A 25,660-nucleotide genomic window follows, 5' to 3' on the forward strand; every position below is an offset into this window, starting at 1 on the left:
ACGTGCATCCTCTACAAGTTACCACAATGCAGCTCCTTCTGCATACGTGTACAAAATGGTACAAGGTGCATGAGCAATTCTTATTCTTTAATACTGCCTTTTAACGATCATATTTTATTCTATCAAATGGAGAAACATCCTCTATGTATTTACTAGGGTGTACCTTAAAGGATTATTTATAACAGGAGAAATTAGAAGCAACTTATTCGATACATGGACACAGGTGAGTAAATGACAAGTTAACAACTCAAGGCGGAATATATATTATGTAGCCATTAAAATAACTGTAATAAAGTTACCAGGAGAATTTGGAGAAACATTTGAAATGTTAATTAAACAAAACCAAAGTGCTAAACATTGAAGTGAGGTAATGATGAAAATATATGCACGTGTGAGAGAATACAAGGAAAACTCTAACAACTGACAGCATTGCAGATGAGCAAACACCACCCCACAAATCAGCTTTCATACAGCAATAAAACAATTAGAAAAGACGGACAAATTGCTCGCCCTAAAACTTTTCAAGTCATCCGTTCATTCACCCATGAATGTAACTACAATGTATCTAGCACCTATACTGTGCAAGCCATCATTTTAGGCACTGAGAGATCAATGGCAAACATAATAGATACCGGTTCTTCCTTCTATGTAGAAAAACAAATTTGAAATAGCAGAAAAATGCAAATAAAAATAGTGGAGCCAGTAAGCAGGCTAATGGGGGGCAAGGCTACTTCAGAGTACTTTGGGAGGCTTCTCTGTAAAAAAATTACTTGAGATCTGAATAGTGAAAAGGTACTGGATACAGAACAATCTGGAAGAAGAAAGGGTGCAAATGGGTACCTTCTTCCTAGTCAAATTTCAGCCAAACATCCCAAAGAAGTCGGGACCACGAGGGGTGCACCCACCCACTGAGGCAGTGGGGCTGATCTATTGGGAGCTCACCAAGGCCAGCTGGACTGGGACTGAATAAGCATGGGATAAAACCGGACTCTCTGAACATGGTCGGATAATGAAGGCTGATGAGAAGCCAAGGACAATGGCACTGGGTTTTGATCCTACTGCATGAACTGGCTTTGTGGGAGCCTAGCCAGTTTGGATGTTCACCTTCCTAGACATGGACGGAGGGGGGAGGACCTTGGACTTCCCACAGGGCAGGGAATCCGGACTGCTCTTCAGACTGGAGACGGAGGGGGAATGGAGTGGGGGGAGGGGGAGAAGAGTAAGGGGCAGGGGAAGAGGAGTGGGGGGAGGGGGAGAGGAGTGGGAGGAGGGGGAGGAAAATGGGAGGCAGGGAGGAGGCGGAAATTATTTCAATAAAAAAACAATAAAAAAATAAATAAATAAAAATCCTGGTTCTAATAACAATATGTTAGGTACTAGAGGGACGTCCACAGCAACACTGGACACACTGCTGGTGTTGTATAACACACACGCTCTTATGCTTGATAGTACTCGCAAACTGAGCATATTTATTTCAAATTAAGAAAACTCAGAATTTATGTTTTAAGAGGAGAATATCATTTGAATGTCAAATTAGTTAGTAAAAACTTATCAAGAACACAATGACTGGCTAGCTAATAAAGAACTAGTCAGCCTGTGGCTGGTTAAACTCAGCCTTCATGTGGTACTTCAAAGCACACAGAATGCTTTGTACTTGCTGCTGCCATCCCTCGGCAAACACACAGGAAAGGACACAGAGATGGAGTCTTGGGTGGATTATTAGGTACTAGTTGGCAAAGTTGCCCGTGCTCATTATTTACAACCATATGTCAGTCCCTAACTTAAATAGGGGACTTATATAAAACAGCAGTGTTATTTCAGTAACCATTCTGAGAAAACAGAAAATAGTTTATGTTGTTCCCATGTAGGTATTTTTTTTTTTAAGTGAAGAAGAATGAGTCATAATATTGGTAGTTGTGGGAAACAAACAAAAAGAACAGCTAAATTTTCTCTGGAAGAGGGGTAAGAAGGGAAATCTGGGGTGGAACTGTGGGACCAGAAACTCTGGGAGGACAGGGACCCACAGCTGCAAAGTCAGAAGCAGCTGCTGTTTTACAGAAACTCTCAAGACCAAAGAATAAAGCACAAAGAAATGCTTTGTCTTCCTTTTCTCTCTATCTTACTTAAGTTTTTACAGAAAATATTTAGGTAAAATCGCCCTTTTTTGGTTTTAAAAATAATGCTATTGCTTTATCAAAATTTAGCTTGTTTTTCTTACTAGAATTTTCATTTTTAGCTCTTTTTTTGTTACAACCTATTTATCCTTAACTTTTTAATCTCATCTTTCTTCCTCTACTTGCCTTTTAACTTTCTATATAGCCTCAACATATAAGTGAATTAAAAATCTTTATTTGAAAAATATACCTTTGCCTTGAATTATTTACCATCACAGAGTAAAGGAAATACAACAGTATTGAAAATTAAATTATTGCCATGTAAATAAAGACACTAACCATGAAACTATGAAAAGTCAAAGCAACAACTGGGCACTATAACTTCCATTTCCAAACATAGGCTGAATCATTAAAACTTGCTCAAGACTTAAATACAAAACTTGAGGAATTTGAAAGGCACAGTACTGAATGAAGCCACTTCACTGTAATATTCAAACAATCAAGAGAAAAAATGTGGAGATCGGGTCAACATACAGTGAATTGTAGAATAGCTTTCTCTAAAATAATACCTACCTCTGGGAATATCCTTCTAGTGTTACTTGAAATGGGATGTAAACCCAGAGCTTCCAAGCACACAATGGTGCTGCTGGTTGACAGCAGGACAGTGGTGCCAGTGAGTGGCAGCAGACATGAAAACTGACATCCTATAAACTCACTTTTGCTGTGAACCTAAACTTGCCCTGGAAAAACCATTCTGTTAATTAAAAAGTAAAACACAGGGCCAAGCAAATGACAAAACCGGTCACAATACAACCAGATAGAGGAGAAGGCTTGTGATGGCTAGTATCAACTGTCAATCCCCCAGGACCTTGGCTCTGACTTCCTCATAGGGATTATCTTCATTAAGCTAACCAAGGTAGGGGAAACACACACACTCTGGGTAGCAGCATTCCCTGGACTGAGATTCCAGACTATAAAAAGGGGAAAACAAGCGAACATGCTTCACCTGACTTCCTCCTGACTGGGGAACACAGTGTGAGCAGCTGCCTCACATCCCGCTGCCTTGACTACCACAATAGTCTGCACCCTCAGACCGCAAGCCAAAAAAACCTTTTCTTTTTTCAGGGTATTTTGCCACAGCAACTGTGGTGTTCTGAACAAGAACGGCCCCAATAGGTTCATATATTTGAATGCTTGGTCCCTAGTTGGTGAACAGTTTGGGATTAGGAGCTATGGCCTTGTTGGAGGAGATGAGTCACTAGAGGAGGGCTTTGAAGTTTTAACCCCCTGCCCCGGCACCATTCCCAGTTAGAGCTCTTTCTCTCTCCCTCCCTCCTGCTTGTGAAGCAGATGTGAGCTCTCAGCTACTGCTCCTGCACCATGCCTGCCTACATGCTGCCATGTTTGTCTTTGTTTAGAGTGTTGGTTACAAGTTGGTATGGATAATGGTCAGGAAAAAAGCTAAACAAAAGAGATTAGATTCAGAGTTCTTGTTTTGAAAAGAAAAATAGAGGAAGTGCTGTGAGATAATGTTCTTGTACCTTATAAAGATTTGTCACTTATATTGGTTTAATACAACACTGATAGGTCAGTAGCTAGGCAGGAAGTATAGGCAGGGCAACCAGACTAAAATTCTGGGAAGAGGAAAGGCTCTGTCTGCAGTCACCAGTAGATGCAGAGGAAGCAAGATGAGAATGCCTCACTGAGTAAGATACCAAGCCATGTGGCTAAACATGGATAAGAATTATGGGTTAATTTAAGTTGTAAGAGCTAGTTAATAATAAGCCTGAACTAACAGGCCAACCAATTTATAATTAATATTTAATAAGTCTCTGTGTGTTTTGTTGGGACTGAATGGCTGTGAGACTGGGCAGGACAGAAACTTCTGTCAACATTACCTTGATCATAGTGTCTCTTCACAGTAATACAAAAAAAACAACTAAGACAAAGTTCAACAGAAAAGAAATGCTATAGTCTTTCTCACAAGTGGAAAAACAAAGGACTCAAGAAGAAAAAATAGAATACTCCTTAAAACTGATTTTGCTTTTCCTGCCTTCTTCCCCAGGCTCCATCACCACTTGTGTAGGGTTACAGTTGTGTATCTGAGGATGGCTGTGGTAAGAGTGGGGAGAGGGGCTGAATAGAAAGCATATCTAGGGTTCCATCAATCACAGGAACTCTCAATGTCTTCACAGTCATATCTTGCAGTGACTCTACAGTACCATGCTTCAGAAACATGAGCATGTAGGAAGGCCACTGGAGGCCACCCTGGAGTCTTCAGGTCCTTTCATATTATGTCCCCTTCGTACTATTTCTAAAAAATATTTTACTTATACATTGTTGCAATTTTTACATAAATATAATAATATAATCATATAAAGATAATTTTAAATCTATTTTTCAATTTGAAAACTGTCTACATATTTAGAAGTATACAATGATAACCATCCTCTCCACAAGAATCCAGTGCTGGTTAGAGAGCCAGACAAGAGTATGTCCAGGCAGAAATCACATGAAAAGGCTAAACTGAGCAGAATGTGGTAACTCCATGAACAGTGCTTCTCTAGGAAGATATGGTTCCTATGTGGTTCAGGGCTGGATGCTAGGCTAGCATGATGGTGTGAAAGGTAGAGCAGGCTTTCAGCACGGGGCCTGGGGGAGGCGTTTAGAACTTTCTGTTGTAACGTTGGAAACTCACTAAGGAGAACCAAGACTAACTACCCTTAGAAAGGACACTGCTGCCCCTGCAGAGACACATCAGACTAAACAAGCATTATTTCACTGTAGGCCAGTGGGTAACAGAAACTCACACTGTGTAAAGTGACAAATAAAGCTAATCCATATTCAGTATCTGCTCATGGCTGTGTCTTCTTCTCTTTCTATAGTTCATTCTCTTCTATTTCCTCATCTATGACATTTGTGCTCAAGTGGCGTGAAGGCTAACATAAAAACAGGCAATAAAAAGGCTACTTTAATAAGGTTGTAGCCTGAGACAGAGCACAAACCCTGCAAGGAGCAGTCAAAATTGAACACAGATCCATAAGAGCATAACAGAAGCAATATACACAAGAAGTCTTTGATCTTGTTTTGGCATTTTTTTCCTACAAAATGTTTCTAAAAAATAACTTCCATCTTGTTGCAGGATATGTATCTCTTTCTTTTAAATATCTGGTCATGTTCACACATACATGCACGTGTGTGAATAGACACACACACACACATGGACATGCACAAACTAGGGAGCATCAATATTTCTCTCATGCTTGAAATGTATGACACCCCCCCTTCCCAATATGTCCATCTAAACAGTAAGAAGGGAAAATAGAAATTAGAATTCATTCTTGCATTTTTTGGAAGCAGTAGTTTGGGAGTGATTATGTCCATGAGGCCAGTACAATCCAGTTTGTTGTATCTGCACCTACTTTCATACAACGAAGCTGGACAGAATTACTAATCTTTAGTGTATCACATATCCATTAGGTTACTTTCTGTAATGTATTTTCATTAAAAAGCATAGTTTCACTGAAGTACATTTGGGGTTCGCAAGTTTAAATAGATTTTGTATGTTTATTTGCCTAATAGCAAACACCACCACCTCTTTTATGCCTGCCTGTTGGACCTTTAGGACTACTACAGTAATTTTAAAAGGGAGTAGGATCAAAAATGATCATTGGTTAAATGGTATAACTTCACTCTTGTTCTTTTCTGGCATATTCTCTCTTAGCACGTCTGAGGGGGAAATGGCAAGCCTGCTCAGTCAGGATTAGCTTTCTGCATTATGATCTGTTTTTTTTTTAATGTCTTCTTCCTCTTTTATCCATTCTCTCCCCCAAGGAACACTGATATGAGTTATAGTCTATCAAGCTGAGCTGCCATTTTCATCAGCAGAGGAGGAGGAAGGCAGAGTAGAGTCCTCCCCCTTAACACACATCCCCTCCCCCATGCTCTCTCGAGGTAAGGACGAAGTTTCCTGCCTCCCATGCAAAGGTTGCTTCTGAGGAGGGTGACAGTGATCCCCTGGTTCTTGCTACCATGACTGCCAGACAGGAGAAGAGTCATGAAAGGAAGAAGGAGTTACAAGTAGTAGATTAAGAGCAGAGACGGAAGTGGGAAAGCATGGAGGTGGCATGGTGAATGAAATTAACTTCCAGCAACATTTTACAAGAGTAAAACGAAACGATAAAAAGGAATACGGACATGTCCTGAATGAAAATGAACTTGTAAACTAGAAACACCTGGTGTTATACTGACAGCACGGCATTCTTTACCCGGGGTCCAGACAGAACATAAGATCACTGCGAGTTTTACTCCAGTGTGAAAAACCTGCTTGGTAAATGCCTGACTGAGACGTAAGAACATTCATTAAGGACTATGCACAACTACTCAAGAATAGCAACTTAAAGTATATGAGTAGCTAAAATGCATTTTCTTACTCTCCTACGCTGCTGTAGCTGGTACAATTTTACATAATTCTTCATTCATATATTTAACATAAGAACGTCCACTCCCTCATTGTCTATTGCCCTGGATAAAAGTCAAAGGTGATGAGCTAGCACTTCCTTTTCCAGGCTACAATGGTGCTATTTCCTAAAGTTACTACAACCGCAGAGAGAATTGTAAAAGAGCCACTAAGACTCAAATGTGAAGAGTTCTTACCATGCCTCTTCCACCTGTGACCTCTTATTGACATGCTGGTAACTGCATTTCTTGATATTCTAGAGGACGTTGGTGTGATTTCAACCTGAATACACCGTGTACCTTCCTTACTAGATTTCATGGCACCATGAGGCAATGAAGCCTTTATTGCATTAGCAACCTAAAAGGAAAAATAAAGTCTAAGATCAATAAATAGATGTAGTATTTACTTTTAGATAAAATATAAGACTAAGTGTTAATAGATTTATAAAAAAAGAATACTTTCTCCAAGGTATTATATGATAATCAACATACCCACCAATAAGGAGTAGGAGAGTCAGAGAGATACTTGTATCTTAAAACAGTATGAATGAAATGAAGTTTATGATTGTTAAATAATAAATTAGGCTTCTTTCTCAATATCAAATGCTAATTGACAAATGACTCTAGATGTTGAAGTTCTTATAAGCAGAAGAGAATGCTATCAGTGAAATATCTTAAACCAGTCTAATTAAATCTCCAAACTTAAGCAAGTAATTTAAATGTAACATTTCCCAGTACAACAAAGCATGAAGCACTGAGTAATAATGACATTTTAATATGCTATATATTACTTCTCAATGCATAGTTCTGAAAAATTGTAAGTTAAGAATTTGTATAATTAAGCAAAGAACCTACCAGCAGTGGCTCTGGATATAATTCCAGCTGGGCTCTGTATATAATATCATCCAATGCTTTCTGAGCTAGATCCCATTCTCCATTGTATCTACAAAACCATGGGAGTTAAACAAGGAGTATTATTTTTAATTTATCCTATTTAACAGAAAAAACACATAATTAGGGACTATTTATCTCTACTAAAGAAAGCAACAGACCGCATCAGCACACCACTTCCCCATCCTATTCTCCTTAAGAATGTATTTAAGGTCACTGAGTTCCTGTTATCTGAAGCCTATTAATAACAAAGAATATTTTATACATGTACATTTTTTCTCTAAGGAACATGACTATTTATAGAACAGAAATCAAAGAGCTAAGGCAATTTCAAAGCATCTTACCCTGTCAAAGTAACTCAGAACATAATAAATTATAGACTTTAGAATAATGTTCCGAACAATTTATGGCCAAATTACTCTGCAGTTTCCATGGTTTTAGTGAGAACCCAACCCTACCCACTTTCCTAAGTAGCTATTCCTTTGCATTCCGATGGCCATTTAGAAGAGAACATAATACATGTTGCGAACATGAGAGAGAAATAAAGAAAATCAGCATGTGTGTATTATATATGTGTAACTTTCAACAATATAGCAAACCCTTCCTAAAAATCAACCAAGTGATAAAAGTCAACAGAGACATACTGGTTTGGTCATCTGAGTTACAACAAAGCATGAGTGAGGCCTGACAGGCAAGGCCTTTAAAATCATAATTCTAACAAATCCATCAAAGAGAGCTGAGGGCACAGGGCAACCAACTAGCCTGAACCCAAAAGAGGGTCATAAGGCATCAACTGGGGAGAATTCAACTAAGTTTTCTAATGAGTTCTAACACACCACGAAGCTGGGTCTGGAGATACAACACATATAAAAATTCTGGAGCATATACATGGACAGTCCACACCACCACTCAGGCTTCCCACAAACCTCCTGTAGGTATGCACAGGAACCATGAGAAGCAGGACTGGGGACCAGAAAAGGTGTCCTGAAGAAGCTAAGTGGTCACTGCCATGGAAAAAGCAAAAGGACCCTGCCAGACACTTTTTCCTTTTCTTTTCTTCTTTTGTTTTTTAAGACCTGGCTGATCTGGAACTCACTCTGTAAACCAGGCTGTCCTCAAACTCATAGAGATCCGCCTGCCTCTGCCTCCCAAGTGCTGGGATTAAAGGCATGTGCCACCACAACCACCACTACTGGGCCAGACATTTTTTTCATATGAACAAAAGTCCTACAGCTTTTGAGGATAGAATAGCCAATCCTATTACCCTGTAAATAACCCCAGGGCATAGCTGGTGAGGAACTGTGGCTCTGAGAGGGAGAAAAGGATATAATCCTCCTTCCATGCTAAGATAACTAGGGGTTCTCTACTTCTGAAGGGGCAGCAAGAGCACTGAGGACCACTCTGACACACCCCTGCATACACATCATTCAGGAACAGGGAGTCTGCCTAGAACATGGTTGACATTCCAGCTCCATCATTGCCTGGCTAGTGTACACTGAGAAATAAGGAATGACAATCTATTGTTGAAGGGGGGATAGAAAACAGAGGGCAAAACCCTCTTTGAGGAGCAGGCATACAGAGAGAACTGAAGAAGGGAAACTCTTCAGCAATCCAGCTCCCACTGAAATACTAGGTAAGAGTAGGGGGATTTGTAGTATGAATGTAACTATGGCAACAGTAACACAATACCTGCAGAAACCATCGTGGCAAGAGCAAAGAGAGACACTTGTGCCACTCCCTTTGACTATCAGCCCATTGACACTGGGGACCCCAAAGAACTGGAATTTCCCCAAGAGTCTCATGCTGGGATAGGAAAAGGACTGGGGCTATAGTGCCTGCTGGAGAGGGAGCGAATCTCCCAGGAATACGAGTCAACAGTCTGATAACTTGTCACCACACCTTGCAAGCGAGACTGGAACAGACGGTGGATCCACAGGGGTGGATGGCAATTGTGTATTCCTCTGTCTTCTATAATTTTCTTCTCTCCCTATTGGCTACGTTGAGTAGAACTCCTTTTTCTGCTTTTCACTGTTTCTTGTTAAGGCTGCCGGGGCCCTGGGCTCTGACTCTAACCACTTCATAGCACTACCTACAAAATTTCATTAGTACCCTCCAAGAAGAATCATTCCTGTTTTCAGGCATAAATTATATTTCCACCAGTTTCTACTGACCTACTACTAATTGAAATCATGAACAAGAAAAATTACAAGGCATACTATAAGCAAGAGAAAAGAACCCTGTCAATAAATGAAGTAATTAGTTGATTTAAATTCATGGCCAGAGAATCAGGTAAACTGTAGAGTACTTATATGAGACACTAGGTTAAATCCCCAGCACCACTAAGGAAATAAACAAACAAGCAAAATAAATAAGTAAATAAATGAACTAAATCCAGAGGTGATTCAAATGCTGAGGCTATAAGAGTAACTTGGGTAACTTAAATTGCTATGATCATTATTTTAAATACTCTCGTGGAAAAGACTGGCAACATTCACAAATAAGTTTGAGATTTCAGAAGAGAGCAGAACAAAAAGAGTAGAAGCAAAACACAGTAAAAAATGAAAAACCTTCAATGGCCTTGGAGTAGACTACAGATCAAGTCTACTAAGTCATGGAAAAATTAAACATGGAGACACACCAACAGAAGACACTCAAAATAAAATGAGAAGAAAAACAGAGTATCCATGTCCTGTGGGGGCAATCCTAATGATCTAACATAAAGTTTAGAAAAATCTCTTTTAAGGGCCAATAAACAAGTATTTCAGAGCTAGGCATGGACATCTATAATCCCAGGACTTGGGAGGAGGAAATAGCAGCATCAGGAGTTCAAGGCCATGCTGTCTCTAACACAAAAACAACAACCAAAACCCCCAAATTCAATATTCTAAATTGTAGAATGCTTTCTCTACCAGAACTATCCAATTCTGCCATTGCAATGGCCAGTGTGCAAACACACAAACACAGATATGCCTCAGTAAAACTTTACAAGGTGCAAGCCAGATTTGGCCTCTAAGTCATAAATTCTTCCCTGAGTCAATTAAAGTATCAAGCGAATACAATGCAAAGTGCCTTATCAACTGTGTAACATGAGAATTACAAGTACGAGACAGAATTCAGTTTAGTAACTGGTGCCTAAGTTACTACCAAGGCTAAGCACCAATGATAGAAATTAATAAGTTATTTTTGATTGAAGATTTTCTAAAGTGCTTTTGAAGAGCTAAAAGTTCAAGAAACAAAAAAAAATTCATTGGGAGTCTAAAAATTCAATTTGAAAATCATAGCAAAAAAAAAATCATATACAGAAGAACTGAGCATATTCACATTTTAATCATTGCATTCTGATCCTGTTTTTTAAAAATGAAGTATTTTAGTCTGAAATTCTGTACAACTTTAAAATACATGTTTTAAATAATAAACTATTAAGAATTTGATTCCTATTCTTTCTAAAAATATGATGATTGGCCAGGTGGTGATGACACATATCTTTAACCCCAGCACTCAGAAGACAGAGGCAGTCAGATTTCTATGAGTTTGAGGCCAGCCTGGTCTACAAATCAAGTTCCAGGACAGCCAGGACTGTTTCACAGCAAAACTTTGTCTCAAAATAAAAGAAGAAGAAAAAAAAAGATGATTTTTTTTATTTAATGAGATTACACTGCTACAGAAACAGACTGGTAAGTTACATTATGCCAAAGAACCAATAGTGCGCTTTGTATGTGAGACACACTTACAAGGCAAAATAGACTCCTGTTAGCATCTGCACCATGAATCCGGATGAAATTGGTATTCTGTTACTTACACCTTTGTATTTTCTTACATGTTGTCGAGGATATCCACAGACACAGATTCTGGAAAGACCAAAATAAACATATTTTTATGATGGTTTTATAATATTTATGAGCCAATAATAAAATTAACAAATCTAGTATCTATAAAGTAATCTCCCAAACAGAACATTTTCCTATAACATTTCCCTGACTATGTTAGACTGGGAAAAGCTTGTAAAGACAAGGGCAGGAGATGTATGCAGCTGATAAATCACACTCTCTGGTTGGTTTACTAACTTTGATTAATTCAACTATCAAAAATTGTGGGGACATTACATGGGTATTGTCACTAATATCTTTAGAATAATCTTTAATTCTTGATTAAGCTCTTGGTGCAAACTGCAGGATCAGAAAATTTACTATAATCCAGATTCTACTTTCATTAAATATCCATAATATATTTCAGACAGATAAAATATTTTAGTGCTCCTGCTAGACACAGTGATGCACACCTTTAATCCCAGCAAATGGAAGGCGAAGGCAGGTGGATCTCTGGACCACCCTATCTCTGCTCTCTCACTTCTCACACCAAGTGCCCAAAGTTGGGGGTAGGGAGCAAAGGGACTCTGGAAAGCTTGACCCTCCCTTCAGAGGAATTCAATTCCCAGCATCCTCTTTTATTCTTCTGACATCTGTTACTAAATTAAGAAGTAATGAAACCAACTGACTCCCTTGCCCAAGGTGGAAGCAGTGCAAGGTCACAGGGCTCCTCAGAACATATTTACTTTACACTGTGCCTGAGGATTTGGAGTCACCCAGGAAATGGTATTCTGGGTGCTTCTGTGCTTTCAGAGGGGTTTAACTCTGGGAGGGAACACCAGCCCCCGGCATGGGCAGTACTCGCCCATGGGTGGGGTTCTGCAGTGAAAAAGAGTCAGTACACAAGGACCAGCCTTCACCTCTCTCTGCTTCCTCACGAGGCAGCCAGCCCACAGCAAGTCTCTCAATGCCAGGCCTTCGGTCAGGAAGGAGTGTATTCTGAGTGTGTGAGCCGAAACACCAGGCCTTCAGTCAGAAGGGAGTGTATTCTGAGTGTGTAAGCTGAAACAAACTCTTTCTGCTTAAGTTGTTTTTGTCAGTATTTTCTCAGGGTGATGAGAAAAGGAAACCGATATGCCCTCCTTCTGGCTAGTTTTTTTTTTTTTTTTTTTTTTTACTAAATACATTACTCAAATATAATCTCCATCTAACTTCCTTAACTATATAATTTGTCTTATTTTCTTGACCTGTAAAAGGTAAAAAAATCTCAGTCTTTTCTGTTTTGTTTATTGTTTTAAGATGTTAATCATAGAAAACTAGAAAATTGTGGAATATCACAAAGGATAATAAAAATTATTTCATAATGCTCCCAATAAAGTGAAGTATTATTATCATTCAATCATATTTAGCAAATATAAGAGCTGTAACATACCATACCACATATGCTATTAAATGTTCAAATGCTTAAAAGCTCTTAAATTAAGATTTTTAATGTTTGTATAATATATTGCATTTTATAATTTATTCAACAAAAAATTTAGCTCTATTTTTTTAACGGAAGAAAAAGGCAATGCCATGTTTCTCTTATTTTTTGAACCAAACTAGAACACAACAAACAACAACAACAACAAAAAATATAAGATGAGAAGAATTACCCAATGACATTCCACAAATTAAAAGGTTATGACCATGTCATCATTTTTAATGTAATGTACGTAATCTAACCCCTTCCAAACATTACTCAGCTGGATGTCCATTACTGTGATCGGTGGTAGCTAAGCCGCCTTCTATGTGCTGAATGGCCTGAACTGTATATTGAGTTATATAATGTTGTAAACAAACAATTATTCAGAACAAAAATAACTTAGGCTTGCAACAAACCTAAGCAGTCCTACATTCATATACTCCAGTATTAGAAAAATAGGAATTTAAATTACCTTGAACAAATCTGGCACAGTGATTGCAGAGAAACACTGGGCATATAGGTTAAGGCAGCATTGTAACACAACAAAAGGAATGTCAGCACTTCAAACCTAAAGACAAGCCAAAGGAGAGTTAAAGATATTACGCAACAGAACCAAACTTACATATAGCTAGCATAATAAGGAAAACTCAAAGGAAAAGAAGTCTTTGCAAGTAACAATTATACACCATAAAAACTCAGTGTTCCAGATAATCTGGAGCAAAGTACAAGGACAAATCTAGATATGTGTGGTTCTTTTATCCACATAATAGTTACATATAACTCATTAAACACTATAAATGTACTGAATGGTTTTGAATTAGTTGGTGCGGCAGAATAGCTGGCTCTTACCTGTTCTGTGCTGTCAGCATCTCCCTCTGAGGATGGGGCCCACTGTACACTACTTTTGACAAGCCATGCTGGGACAGTGCACTCTCAGTCAGGGCCATAGACCCAATGCTGGAAGGCTAAAGAAAAGATGCTGTTCTGTTAAATGTGACATTCAGAATACCCAAAGCATGGGAGTGCCTACTAGGAGCACCATATAGTTTAGGAATATTCAGACTGCCATCACATTTCCACCCCAAGATTTAATAAAAATTAAAAACATTAAGTTTAATTTCCAAATTCTATCCTGGAGCTCACAAACTGTCTAACTACCTCCACATGCACACAAACTAAGATGAGAGGTGAGTCTTCCGCGTTACACAAAGATAAAATAGCATTTTCAGTAAGGCTCTCACGATCCGATCTTAGTTAACCACTTAGTAATTTTGACTTATGTTATTTTGGGGACAGTATACATCCTGTGTGGTGCTAATTAATACCTTTTGAATTACTAATAATTCACCTTTATGCACATGTAACCCTATCTTATGGGACTGTTAGAGAGTATGATCCAATAAATATACTTTGATAAAAAGCTACTTACTTCATGATATACAGATGGTTTGGATAAAGATGGAATTGTAAAACTCAATACTTTACTATGTCCCTGTTTGTCAACTATTTCCTACAAAAGTAAAAGAAAATATCTTAAAATAGTCACCTTTAACACATAACATCTTAAAATTAAATTAAGTTATTACGACAATTTTTCCAGGTTTAATTTTTTTGAGATTATAATATTAATTACATTTCACCCTCCCCTTTCTTCCCTTTAAGCCAATTTTTAAAAGACCAGAATAAAAGGTATTTTAGAGTCAGTTCAATCTTTAACATTGGTGATCCACCTATTAAGTAACCACTAGCATCAGCAACTACATGTACACTGCTGCAGTTTAAAAACAAAAACAGAGCAGAGCCTTGCAGTTCAGCATAGACAAAACCCAAATAAATTAAAGCTCCGTGGTTTTCAGAATGGCTGCGGCATGGATAGCACAGTGATTGTTTTCTACCAGCAAGTTCTATTCTCTGAGTTAATTAAACCTGAGGTGTGTCTCCAGAAGGACCTCGCCCTTCTCTTCCATCTTAAAGAACACAGACTGTAAAGAAGCCAGCATGCCATCTCATAATGAATGCTCAAGCTAGGAATGGCACGCACTGGGAACAGAACACACGTGCTCAGAGACAGTAGAGACTTACAGAGTGTGACCAGTGAGTCTCAGGTCTTGCTACTCACTTTTTTTGTGAAGGTAAAAAAACAAACAAACAAACCACTTACAGATAAACTTAAACATGCCATAAATAAAAAACTTTAAATACAATAGCAGTAGCTAGGCATGACAACGCAGGCCTTTAATCCCATCTCTGACTTGAAAATCAGAGACAGGTAGATCTCTGTGAGCTTAAGGCCAGCCTGTTCTATGTAGCAAGTTCCAGGCCTGCCAGGGATATACTGTGAGATGATGCCTCAAAACAAAGTGAAATAAACCCCAGTGGTGGTACTGTTGTTGCTGTTGCTGTACTATCTCTCTCTATGAAAGAACGCAGTTCTGGGTTTCAGCTTTCATTCAATGCATACAAGTTTATTTAGATAATTATATGGATGCACCAATACTATTAGGTTCTTTTGTCTTTTCTTTTTCTTTCTTTCTTTTGCTTTCTCTCTTTTTTCTGTACTGGAACTCACTCTGTAACTAGACTGATCTCAAACTCAGGCAGATCCGTTTCCCAAGTACTACAACGAAAGGCATGCATCACCATACCCCAAGAGTCTTTTTTTTTTTTAAACAAATAGTGGTTTTACTAAAATGAAATCTGTCTTTCAAAAAGCATTTTGTTAATCCACCAATACAAACCAGGTTGTAAACCCCTAGAAGAAGGGCCTCGATGCAGCCGCTGCTGTGCGCATTTCTGCTGGCTGACAAGGCGAGGTAGCACCAGATCAGCTCTGGGAGGAACTGCAGGGTGAACCGCAGCAGCTGCTCCTCCCCACTGCGGTAGAACTCAAAGAGCTGGTGACACACAGGCTCCAGCAACTGGAAGAGAGGATACGTAAAGAAGAGCTGGACGGTATGTGAATGACACCACTGTATGAATACAGAAGGTTGCTCGAAATGCTTAATTCTGAAATACACAAATATTTTAATTTTCCTGAAGCAAAGCTAGTCACTGCCCAGCTATTTCAGAAAGCTTTAAATTCTAGTGGAGGGACAGTGTGACACATCAACAAGATGCTCTACAGCTCTCAACAAGTCCTCTTCCTCAAGTCATGGCACACTACCTCTCAACTAAGCTATAGGGAGTCTCTTCCTTGATGCCTTTCTTAGGAAATGGAAAGCCAACATATAAGGGATTATCTACAGGGCAGAAGAAAGAGGACAGGAATCCTGGTACACTGCTTATTCCCATGTGTGCAATGGCTGGTGTGTAGAGCAGTTGTAGAGCCAGGACACCCAAATCCCTGCTGAAGCCATGGTTACTGCACCTGGCTTTTATATGTAAGTTAGAATCATCTATAGCTTTTTTCTTTCCCACTATTCTCCCAATTACATTATGTTAGCAGAGCTAACTATACCTTTATTAAAGACTTTTAAAAATCAGAAAAGCAAGTTAAGAGACTCATGACTCTCAAGTGTTACTTTAAGTCATACACTGGATCAAGCACAAATCATGATCAAATGTGTCAGGAGATTCACAAGGTACTGTTTTTCAAGGAAACTTGAACAAACTATGTATTTCATTAGCAGACAACAAATTAAAACAAGCTATCTAGTGTATTTCTATTACTAATAATTATAACAAAGAGAAATCAATGAACAGTATAAATTTTGATTCCAAATAGACTAAATAAGTAAACGAAGTATTAAGTCAAACACATCCACCTTCTGACAGCTACTCTTCCATAAGGGATATTTTTTTCCCATATCACAATGGTGGTTAGAAAGTAAAAGGTAAGATTGCCTAAAACAAAACAAAAGCCCTAAGTGACTCTGCACTGTGGCCCAACACTCATAGTTCCAAATCCCTAAGTGAGCTTTAATTGAATCAATTCATGAAGCTTGGTTAAGTTTAACAAGTATTTGCAATTATGAACCTTGCTAGAAAATTCATTCAAGACACTCTGTAAGAACACATAATCAATTTTAATCAAAACACACTCAAAGTCTTTTAACCAGTTTCAGATTCCAAATTGAAAGGATTCTTACTTGATAAAAGCAGAATTAAATGAAGACAGATTTAAAGAGAAGAAAAAAAATCATGCTGCAAAAAGATTAAATAAAATTATGCATTTGAAGCCAATATAGATAAATACCAACATCTGTTTGATGTTTTACAGCCTGCAAAATACTATTCATACAGAAACATCAATTTCCATTACTCTGTAAGTAGAATATGATTAGCCGCGTTGTTCATATAAGGAAATGGAGACAGAAAGGCTCTCTACCATGACAGACAGCACACATTCACAAGAGCCAGAAAAGAGCCAGATCTTCTGACTCTTACAAATGTTAGAAAATAATAACATATAATGTGAGAAATATAGAAATACCTAACTTGAATATATTTTAGGCATGCAGTTGAACATGTTGGATTGCTAACGGCTCAGGTACATTTTGGAATATATTTCTCCATGGAAGCTTTGTCATTAGGCTACTAAAGAAGTGTTAAGATAAGCCTGTACCTCAAGTGCAAGTATTAAATAACATGTGCACGTACGTGCACGTAGGGCAAAGGCGAACCTCAATTGTTGTTCTTTAGGTGGCATCTACCTTGGGTTTTGACCTTGGTTACTAACCTACCGCTTGTAAATTAGGCTGAGCTGGATGGCCAAGCCCGAGGGATCCACCTGTCTCTACCTACCGAGTACTGGGATTCCAAGCATGTACCACCATTCCAAGTTTTCCATAGGTTCTAGGGGGCGTGCTCAGGTCCTCATGCTTGCATGGGGAGCACTTTACAAACTATTTCCTCGGCCTCCTAAATGACCCAATCATCATATATCCCCCATCTGTTTTAAAATACACGCTGAGTTCTGGCTAGAATTGTATGTCTTAGTGGTAATGCACTTACCATGAACAAGGACCTGGGTTATTAAGAAAAGAAAAAGAAAACCTCAACTTTTCAAATATTAAAAACAGAAGTGTGATATGGTCCAGCTCTTTCACTTCTGGGTATATACCAGAAGGCATCCGAGTCAGCCTATGATAAAGACACCTGCAGACCCATGTTTACCACTATTCACAATTATGGACTCAGTCTAGGTGCTGCAGCATCAATAGGAAAGGCTAAAGAAGTGTGATGTACATAGAAAACGGAGCTTTACTCAACCACAAAGAACAAAATTAAGGAAATAAACAGATGGCCTATAGATCACTGTCACAGCAAAGTGAGCTTCCTTTCATAAGTGGAATTTGGGAGAAACAAAGAACTTGAACGTAAGGGGGAGGGGCTTTGGAGAGATAGATGAGGAAAAGAGGGGAGGAGAGATTCAGAAAAGCAATAGAGAGGGCGGCAAGGATGAGCATACTGTATACATCTATGGAAACGTTATTATAGAACTCATTACTGTGGAAATAATGAAAGAGAATACTGAGTCCTAAAACAACTGAGTTACAATGAGACTTTTACGACATCCGCTAATAAGTAAGAAATCTGTGTGTTAAGAGATATGTCCAGATATAGAACTATGGCACAAAATGTTCTCTCAGAACTAAGAAATGTTCCTAACTAAGCAAGGAAAGAATCAAGTTCACGAAATTTTTATCAGATATTTCCTGATGACACAGTAGGAAAAGGACTCAGAAAGTCGGAAGCTCACTACTCAGGTACTGGCAGTTACCAGTACCCTTCTTTCTTGCTCAAGTCAATACTTGAGCAACGTTAGCCTCTGATTATATACTTGGAACCACAGAATACTTTTAAGCCATTGTATATGTTAAAGTTAACAAAAAGCACCATTTGAGCAAATGACACTACATGTAAGCTGCTAATTGTAAGTTCTTGAATATAAATGTGTATATGCATTCCCGTCCCACTCCCCGTCTCTCTCTTTGTCCCTCTCTGTCCGTGTGTCTTTCTCTGTCTTTGTTTTCAACTCTGTCACTTCCTTAGTCTCACCATATACTTCCCCCTCTGCTTTACTAATACCACCCAACATTCAGTATCACTTCATTTCCATCTCACCTACTGCAACATAAATTCTCTTTATAAGATCAGGAATTTGATCTATTTTTTTTCTTGCCTATCAGTATGTATGCCAATTCAATAAATAATTGCCAACTAAATAATGAAAAAATTCCATTCATAAAATCCAAATGATAAACTTGCCAGGCCTCAAATACCAACAGATTCAATGTCTATCCTGAATTTCAGAATTACCAAAAGACAGTATCAACTCCTTGGGAATATTTCCAAATAAAGACAAACTACTCCAAAAAGCAAGCAGGAAGCAACATCATTAAAATCAATTACTGTTACGTTTCAGAAGCACTTCAAAATACATTTGAAGGACTAAGTTATAAATGTAACAATGCAGGACACATGCCATCTTCACCCACATTAATGAGAATCAAAGCAAAACAAGCTTATGTGAAGAATGTCCTACAGAGGTGCTTCTAAGGGCCATGGGCCAAGGAGCATCCTCATACTGTTCCTAGTGACCAGCAACACAAACAGAAACCAAGAGGGACATTTTAAAACTGTCACAGCGAGCGGCGGGGGGTGGGGTAGGCAGCCGCCCTGAGCAGAGTGCTGGCCAGGTTGTGTGGCGCCTCATAAGCGCAGTACCATGTGCGCCACCCATGAAGCAGACCAGGTGACTATTAATAGCCAGAGTGATCTGAAGAGTGAATGGAGAAGTCCTCGGTCCTCTGACCTGTCGGAGCTGAATCCCTTATTCAAATAAAAGGGATGCTCTAAACTAAAACAGCTAAACAGAAACTGGCCCTACAAACTCTTTCCACAGCAGCTGGTCAAAACCCAAGGGGCAGAAACATATTTCAAGCCTTTTAAAATGCCAATGAGTAAGTGATCAGTAATGTCTAACTGTTCAAAAACATATATAGTTATATTTATTTTATTTGGTGAAATGACTCTAAATCAAAGACAAAGAGAACTTCAAACGAGTTTTCACTTTCTTTTTTTTTTAAGTCTGGCTATATAGCTCAGGTCTTGAACTCACAATACTTCTGCCTCCATCTCCCAAGTGCTGAGCTAACAGCCTAAGTCACCACTCCCAGCTTGTACCCAGACCTCAGTTGTGTACGGCTGGGGTTTCCCGGGCTTTCCCCTTCCACTCTAGCAGTCTGTCAGTGCCCTTGTTCTGCTCATGTTTAGGCAGTTATGTTGGTGAGACTCATGGCTGTAGCTTTGACATCAGTAGGAGACACAACCTCACGGCAAACTCCTATTCCTTGTTCTGCCCCCTCTTCCACAATGTCCCCTAAGCCTTAGTTCAGGAGTGTTTTATAGTTGTAGCCACCAGGACTGTGCTCCACAATTCTGCATTTTGATTGGTTGTGGTTTTCTGATAGTCCTCCTCAGGAAAGAACACACAAATTAGTTATTCAATACCAAACAGTCAGTCCCCAAAACACGCATACAAGTAACATTATAAAGACTGAGCAGGCTGTACTTATGTATTTAGGGAAAATACGCGACACACACACACACACACACACACACACACACACACACACACACACACACGTATGTAACAATTAACAAGAAGAAGAGGCTACACGTTGGAAAAGGAGCAAGGAGGTGTATATGGGAAGGTTTAGAGGGAGGAAGGGGAAAGGGAAATTATGTAATTGTATTATAATATAAAAATTAAAAGAAATATATATTTTTAAAAGCAAAATCCTTCAAGAAAATGGGCAATCCAGACATGGTAACAATCCAGCCTGAGTTCTTTGGAGGCTGAGGACTGCAGTCAAGGATCCCTAGGCAACATGAAACACCACCTCAGAAAAGAAGAGGAAAGACACTGGGGCAAAGAGAAGACAAGGTGAACATAGTTGTTGGATTGCATTATTCCAGATGAAGTCTGTGGCTTGCAGGAAATCCTTACACCCACTAGCATCTCATTTACAGTACACTCCACAGCATAATAACTAGAATCGGGCTATTCTACACTCCTCCATCTGATTCAACAGACTGTATAGTCTTGTTTTAAAGGTCCATGGATCCATGAAGGACTGAACTCTGTAGTGTGTTACACAACTCAATATTAAAGGTCCCTTTGTAGGAACGTTTTTTTGGTTTTTTTTTCCAAATAATGGGAATAATTCATAGCAAGGTCCCTAAACTTAACTTACATGTCTGACTAAAGGAGAGCATCACATGCCCCTATGACTCTAGTCCTTCATTATGTATCATTTGCAATACACAATGATACAAGAGCCTCATGTGTACCTGAGGCATCTTGTGACCAAAGTCATGGGATGACTGCAGGGCCCCTTCAGTGAAACAAACCTAGAAATCACAGAAAACAATCTGCTTTCCACAAGGATTCTCAAGGTCAAAGGACTTCTAGAAACCAGCTGTTGTTTACCCCAGATACAATGACTCCGCTAAATTCCTACATTTCCCCCTTTTGTTTAAGATATATTAATTATGTTGACGATTATGCAGCCACATAACGAAGACAGTCTTTTCTTTTTTTGTGCTGTCTCATAGTCTTATGTACATAAGTCAGAATATATTCAAAAGCCAGTAAAACTATTATAGTAAAAATAAGTATAACAATGACTAGAATAAGAACTTATTAAAATTATTTACAGGGTTAAATGAAGCTATGGTATCTGCAAGGCTTTCCACAGCATTCACCCCTTTAGAGGAGCTCTCTGAGTTTTTAAAGGCCTTGTGGCTTTCTGACATTCTGTATCTGTACTTTCAAAAGCTAAAGTCTCAACCAAAACCTTCCTAAAATCAGGGTCAGTCACTGCTCTATGCACTGCTGAAGTCAATATTTGTAGAAAATCAGTGTAAGCTTCTCCTTAGTAACCATTTATTTGATAAGCTAACAACCCACTGTTTCAGGTGTTACATTTTTATAGAATTTAACCAAGCATTTCCAGAAAGAACCTTGAGCAGAGCCAAATTCTCAATAATGATAAACAGACAAGAACAAACACAATAATATAGTTTAAAATCATAAATTTTGTTTTTAGTTCATTTATTATAAAAATTAAACATTCATTTAAAGATTAATTAGACAATGATGAATGACTAACACCTCTGGAAATTCAGACAACATCGGCTTAGTGCTTTATGTCATGACTGTAATTGTTTTCTATTAGAAGATGGACTTATTTTAAATTTTTTTTCCCTTGAAGGGACCATTGATGTAAATAGATTAGAGGTAATCTAATCTATTTAGAGCAATGCCAATGCTTGGGAGGCAAAGGCAGATGGATCTCCATGAGTTTGAGGCCAGCCTCGTCTACATAGTAAGTTCCCAGAAGTCGGAGCTACAAAATAAGACCCTGCCAAGAAAGAGGCAGAGAGACACAGAGGGAGAGAGAGACAGAGACACTGAAATAGATTTTCAACCTATTAGAATCTTTCATAAACTCAAAAACAAAAGGTATCACGCAACTCATCCGCATCCAATGTCCCCCAGTGCTGACTCTCTAGCCAGACTTAACTGCCATCCACAACACTTCCCCAGCCTCCCGATCCTTCACTGCCACTAGGAGTGTTTGTTTGATTTGCTACATAGAAAACCTGTATTTGGCCGGGCGATGGTGGCGCACGCCTTTAATCCCAGCACTCGGGAGGCAGAGGCAGGCGGATCTCTGTGAGTTCGAGACCAGCCTGGTCTACAAGAGCTAGTTCCAGGACAGGCTCCAAAACCACAGAGAAACCCTGTCTCGAAAAAAAAAAAAAAAAACCAGAAAAAAGAAAAAGAAAACCTGTATTTGTCCATGGCCTATTTTTTGTTTTGTTTTGTTGTTGCTGTGACACCAGGTAATTTATAAAGAATGCACTCATTCACAGCTCTGCAGACTGGGCAGTCCAAGTCCAAGAGACTCTTTTCTGTATGTGCCACTTCACAACATGACAGAAGGGCAAAAAAGCTAAGAAGGCCCACTTACCTTAAGAATAGCACCAACCCCAAACCTGTTCCAGTCTTTCCTCCCACTCTTTATGCTGAGAACTGAACCTAGAACCTAGTGTATGCTAGGCCAAGAGCTCTAGCATTGAACCATATCCCAAGCCCATTTTGTAACTATTTGTTATGATGGCAAGCTTTCAGATGAGTTTTAGAGGGAACAAACATATAAACCACAGTATCAAGAGACTCAATTAAGAATGGTTGCTTAGTCTCTTCTGCTTATCTCTCTCAGGATAAAAATCTCCCATCATGGATCTTAGAGTTCTAATATCCACCATGGATATCCACCACAGAAATGACTCATAATAGATACAAAATACTTGCTGAATAAAAAAATTAATGCAGTGACCTAGATTTCTCAAGGCTATGGGGAGTCAGAGACACACAGAGAGAAGGAAGTGTGAGAAAGATGGATTGGGGGATATAGTAAGGATTCTAGTTTTGGGCATTTTATTCTTGTTTTGAAAACATATACATTTTTTACTTAACATAATATATGCTATATTTCATAATTAAATAAAATAATTAACTGAATATTAATACAAACTGTAAAGTACTTACCTCACTTTGTGGCTCCTGGATAACTTTATAGAGAGATGAAACTAAAGAACTCTTGTCTTTCAAATTTGTGGCATAATTTGGCAAAGATGTTTCTGGGAGTGTCTAAACAAATTTAAAAGAACAGCTTTTATTTTTGTGAAGTTCTAAAGCAGACAAATTCATAAAAAGAAAATATTATCTATTGGTTATTACACAGACTGGAGGTGGGAGAGGGAGACTGAGAAAGAGTGTCTAATAGGCATGGAGTTTCTGGAATCCCATGCTGGTGTTTGGTGCAATCTTATAAATATATCAATAGAACAAGAACAAAAATAAATAAAACCAATACTTCATTCTCATTTAAGATAGTGGATTTTATGTGATATGAATTATAACTCAACAACAAATTCCAAAAAATATACTTTATTCTCTTATTAGCAACAAGATGAATCACTATGGGAACTTCACCGCTGGGAATAGGGTAATGGCTCAGTGCACAAATAAAGGGCTGCACAAACGTGGAAAGCAGAAGTAGGATCCCCAGAACCCACTTAAAAGCAAGGGCCGTCATGGTGACCCCAGTACTCTGGAGGCAGAGACAGGGCATCACCAGGGAAAGCTGGCTTGCTAGACTAGCCAACTGGTGGGCTCTGTGTTCCACTGAGAGGCCCTGTGTCAATAGGTTAAGTGTAGAGTAATCAAGGAGGACACTCAACATCAACCGTGGGCCTACACATGCAAGTGCACATGTGCAAGAGCACCCACACACATGCAAACACTCATAAATACATGCATGCAGCCCACACACATGGGCAAGAGCACCCACACACATGCAAACACTCATAACATATGCATGCAGCCACACACATGTGCAAGAGCACCCACACATGCAAACACTCATAAACACATGCATGCAGCCCACACACATGGGCAAGAGCACCCACACACATGCAAACACTCATAACACATGCATGCAGCCACACACATGGGCAAGAGCACCCACACACATGCAAACACTCATAACACATGCATGCAGCCCACACACATGGGCAAGAGCACCCACACATGCACACACTCATAACACATGCATGCAGCCACACACATGTGCAAGAGCACCCACACATGCACACACTCATAACACATGCATGCAGCCACACACATGTGCAAGAGCACCCACACATGCACACACTCATAAACACATGCATGCAGCCACACACATGGGCAAGAGCACCCACACATGCACACACTCATAACACATGCATGCAGCCACACACATGTGCAAGAGCACCCACACATGCACACACTCATAAACACATGCATGCAGCCACACACTTAAAAATATACAAACAAAAAACTTCACTTTAATTATATTATTTTTAGATTAGAAACAATACTGAAAAACACGTAAAACTAGAGCTCTGTCTTCGAAGCTTCAGGAGTGATGGATCTCCTTAGACCTATGTATGATCTTGCTTCTTGTTACAAGAGGATCTAATGTCTCTAACCTATAAACCATAGGCCACCTGATCCAAATACTCCATGCGACTCTCAGTGGTGAGTCTACACTATGGGTTGGGCAGACAACCTAGACACCAGGAACTGGAGACCACAGAACTGTACTACCATAAATTAGTTTTCCTAATGCCACTTAAGATACAGTCACAGACTTCTAGCATCACTGCTCCAGACGTGGAGCCTACAGAGAAGAGAGAGGGCTAGAAAGAGAGACACTCTCAGCTGTAACTCATATAACTGTGGGTGAAAAGCAGCATATAAAACTGAAAAAAAATTCTAGCAATACTAAAAACTTATCTTTCAGAGCATAGCTCATTAGCAGTATCTGTCTCCCAATCATTGCTTCCATCCAAACTCCTTCCTTCACTCACTCACTCACTCACTCACTCACTCACTCACTCAATCAGTTGGTGCTAATCCCGCAGCAGACATAACATCAAGATATTCCTAACAGCCATCTCAGACATAAACTATTTCTCATATATCCCATAACCAAATTAAATCATGATTTAATGTGGGTTGTGGCTAGGATACATAGCTTTATTGTGCAAAAGTATACACATAAAACTAAACTGCACCATTTTTTATAGCAGTGTTATTTGATTACTGGGGTCTCCTTGAGGGAAAAGCTGTCCTCTCCTCTCTCCATCACTCAGCACAAGCCTCCTACTCAGACCTCTGCTGAGAGAACACAGAGGGACAGAATGAGAAATAAAACTATCACAGCTGCACTTGGACAGAGTCTTTAAAAACAGGTCATATTTTGCCTGAAGACAAGTAAGTGAACAGGCTTTTCTAATTTAACAGGAGAGTTCTGTTTACCAGCATGGCATGAAGCATGAACCATTTGGGAACCTTCCACCATTTC

General features: G+C 39.1%; 1 protein-coding gene across 2 annotated transcripts in view; it reads right to left on the reverse strand.

Moving 5' to 3' along the window:
* Nucleotides 1-25,660, reverse strand: part of Hycc1 (hyccin PI4KA lipid kinase complex subunit 1) — a 70,736-nt gene that overhangs the window by 10,024 nt on the left and 35,052 nt on the right. For both annotated transcript variants that reach the window (XM_075955788.1, XM_075955789.1), the window contains exons 3-10: nt 23,299-23,400; nt 15,473-15,652; nt 14,164-14,244; nt 13,584-13,699; nt 13,207-13,302; nt 11,195-11,311; nt 7,428-7,515; nt 6,771-6,930 (exon numbers count right to left, since the gene is read on the reverse strand). In XM_075955788.1, the coding sequence (XP_075811903.1) occupies nt 6,771-6,930; nt 7,428-7,515; nt 11,195-11,311; nt 13,207-13,302; nt 13,584-13,699; nt 14,164-14,244; nt 15,473-15,652; nt 23,299-23,400 (940 nt within the window). The remainder of the gene's footprint in view (nt 1-6,770; nt 6,931-7,427; nt 7,516-11,194; nt 11,312-13,206; nt 13,303-13,583; nt 13,700-14,163; nt 14,245-15,472; nt 15,653-23,298; nt 23,401-25,660) is intronic.

Source organism: Microtus pennsylvanicus, chromosome 21, assembly GCF_037038515.1.
Source record: "Microtus pennsylvanicus isolate mMicPen1 chromosome 21, mMicPen1.hap1, whole genome shotgun sequence".
In the NCBI taxonomy this organism is placed as follows: domain Eukaryota; kingdom Metazoa; phylum Chordata; class Mammalia; order Rodentia; family Cricetidae; genus Microtus; species Microtus pennsylvanicus.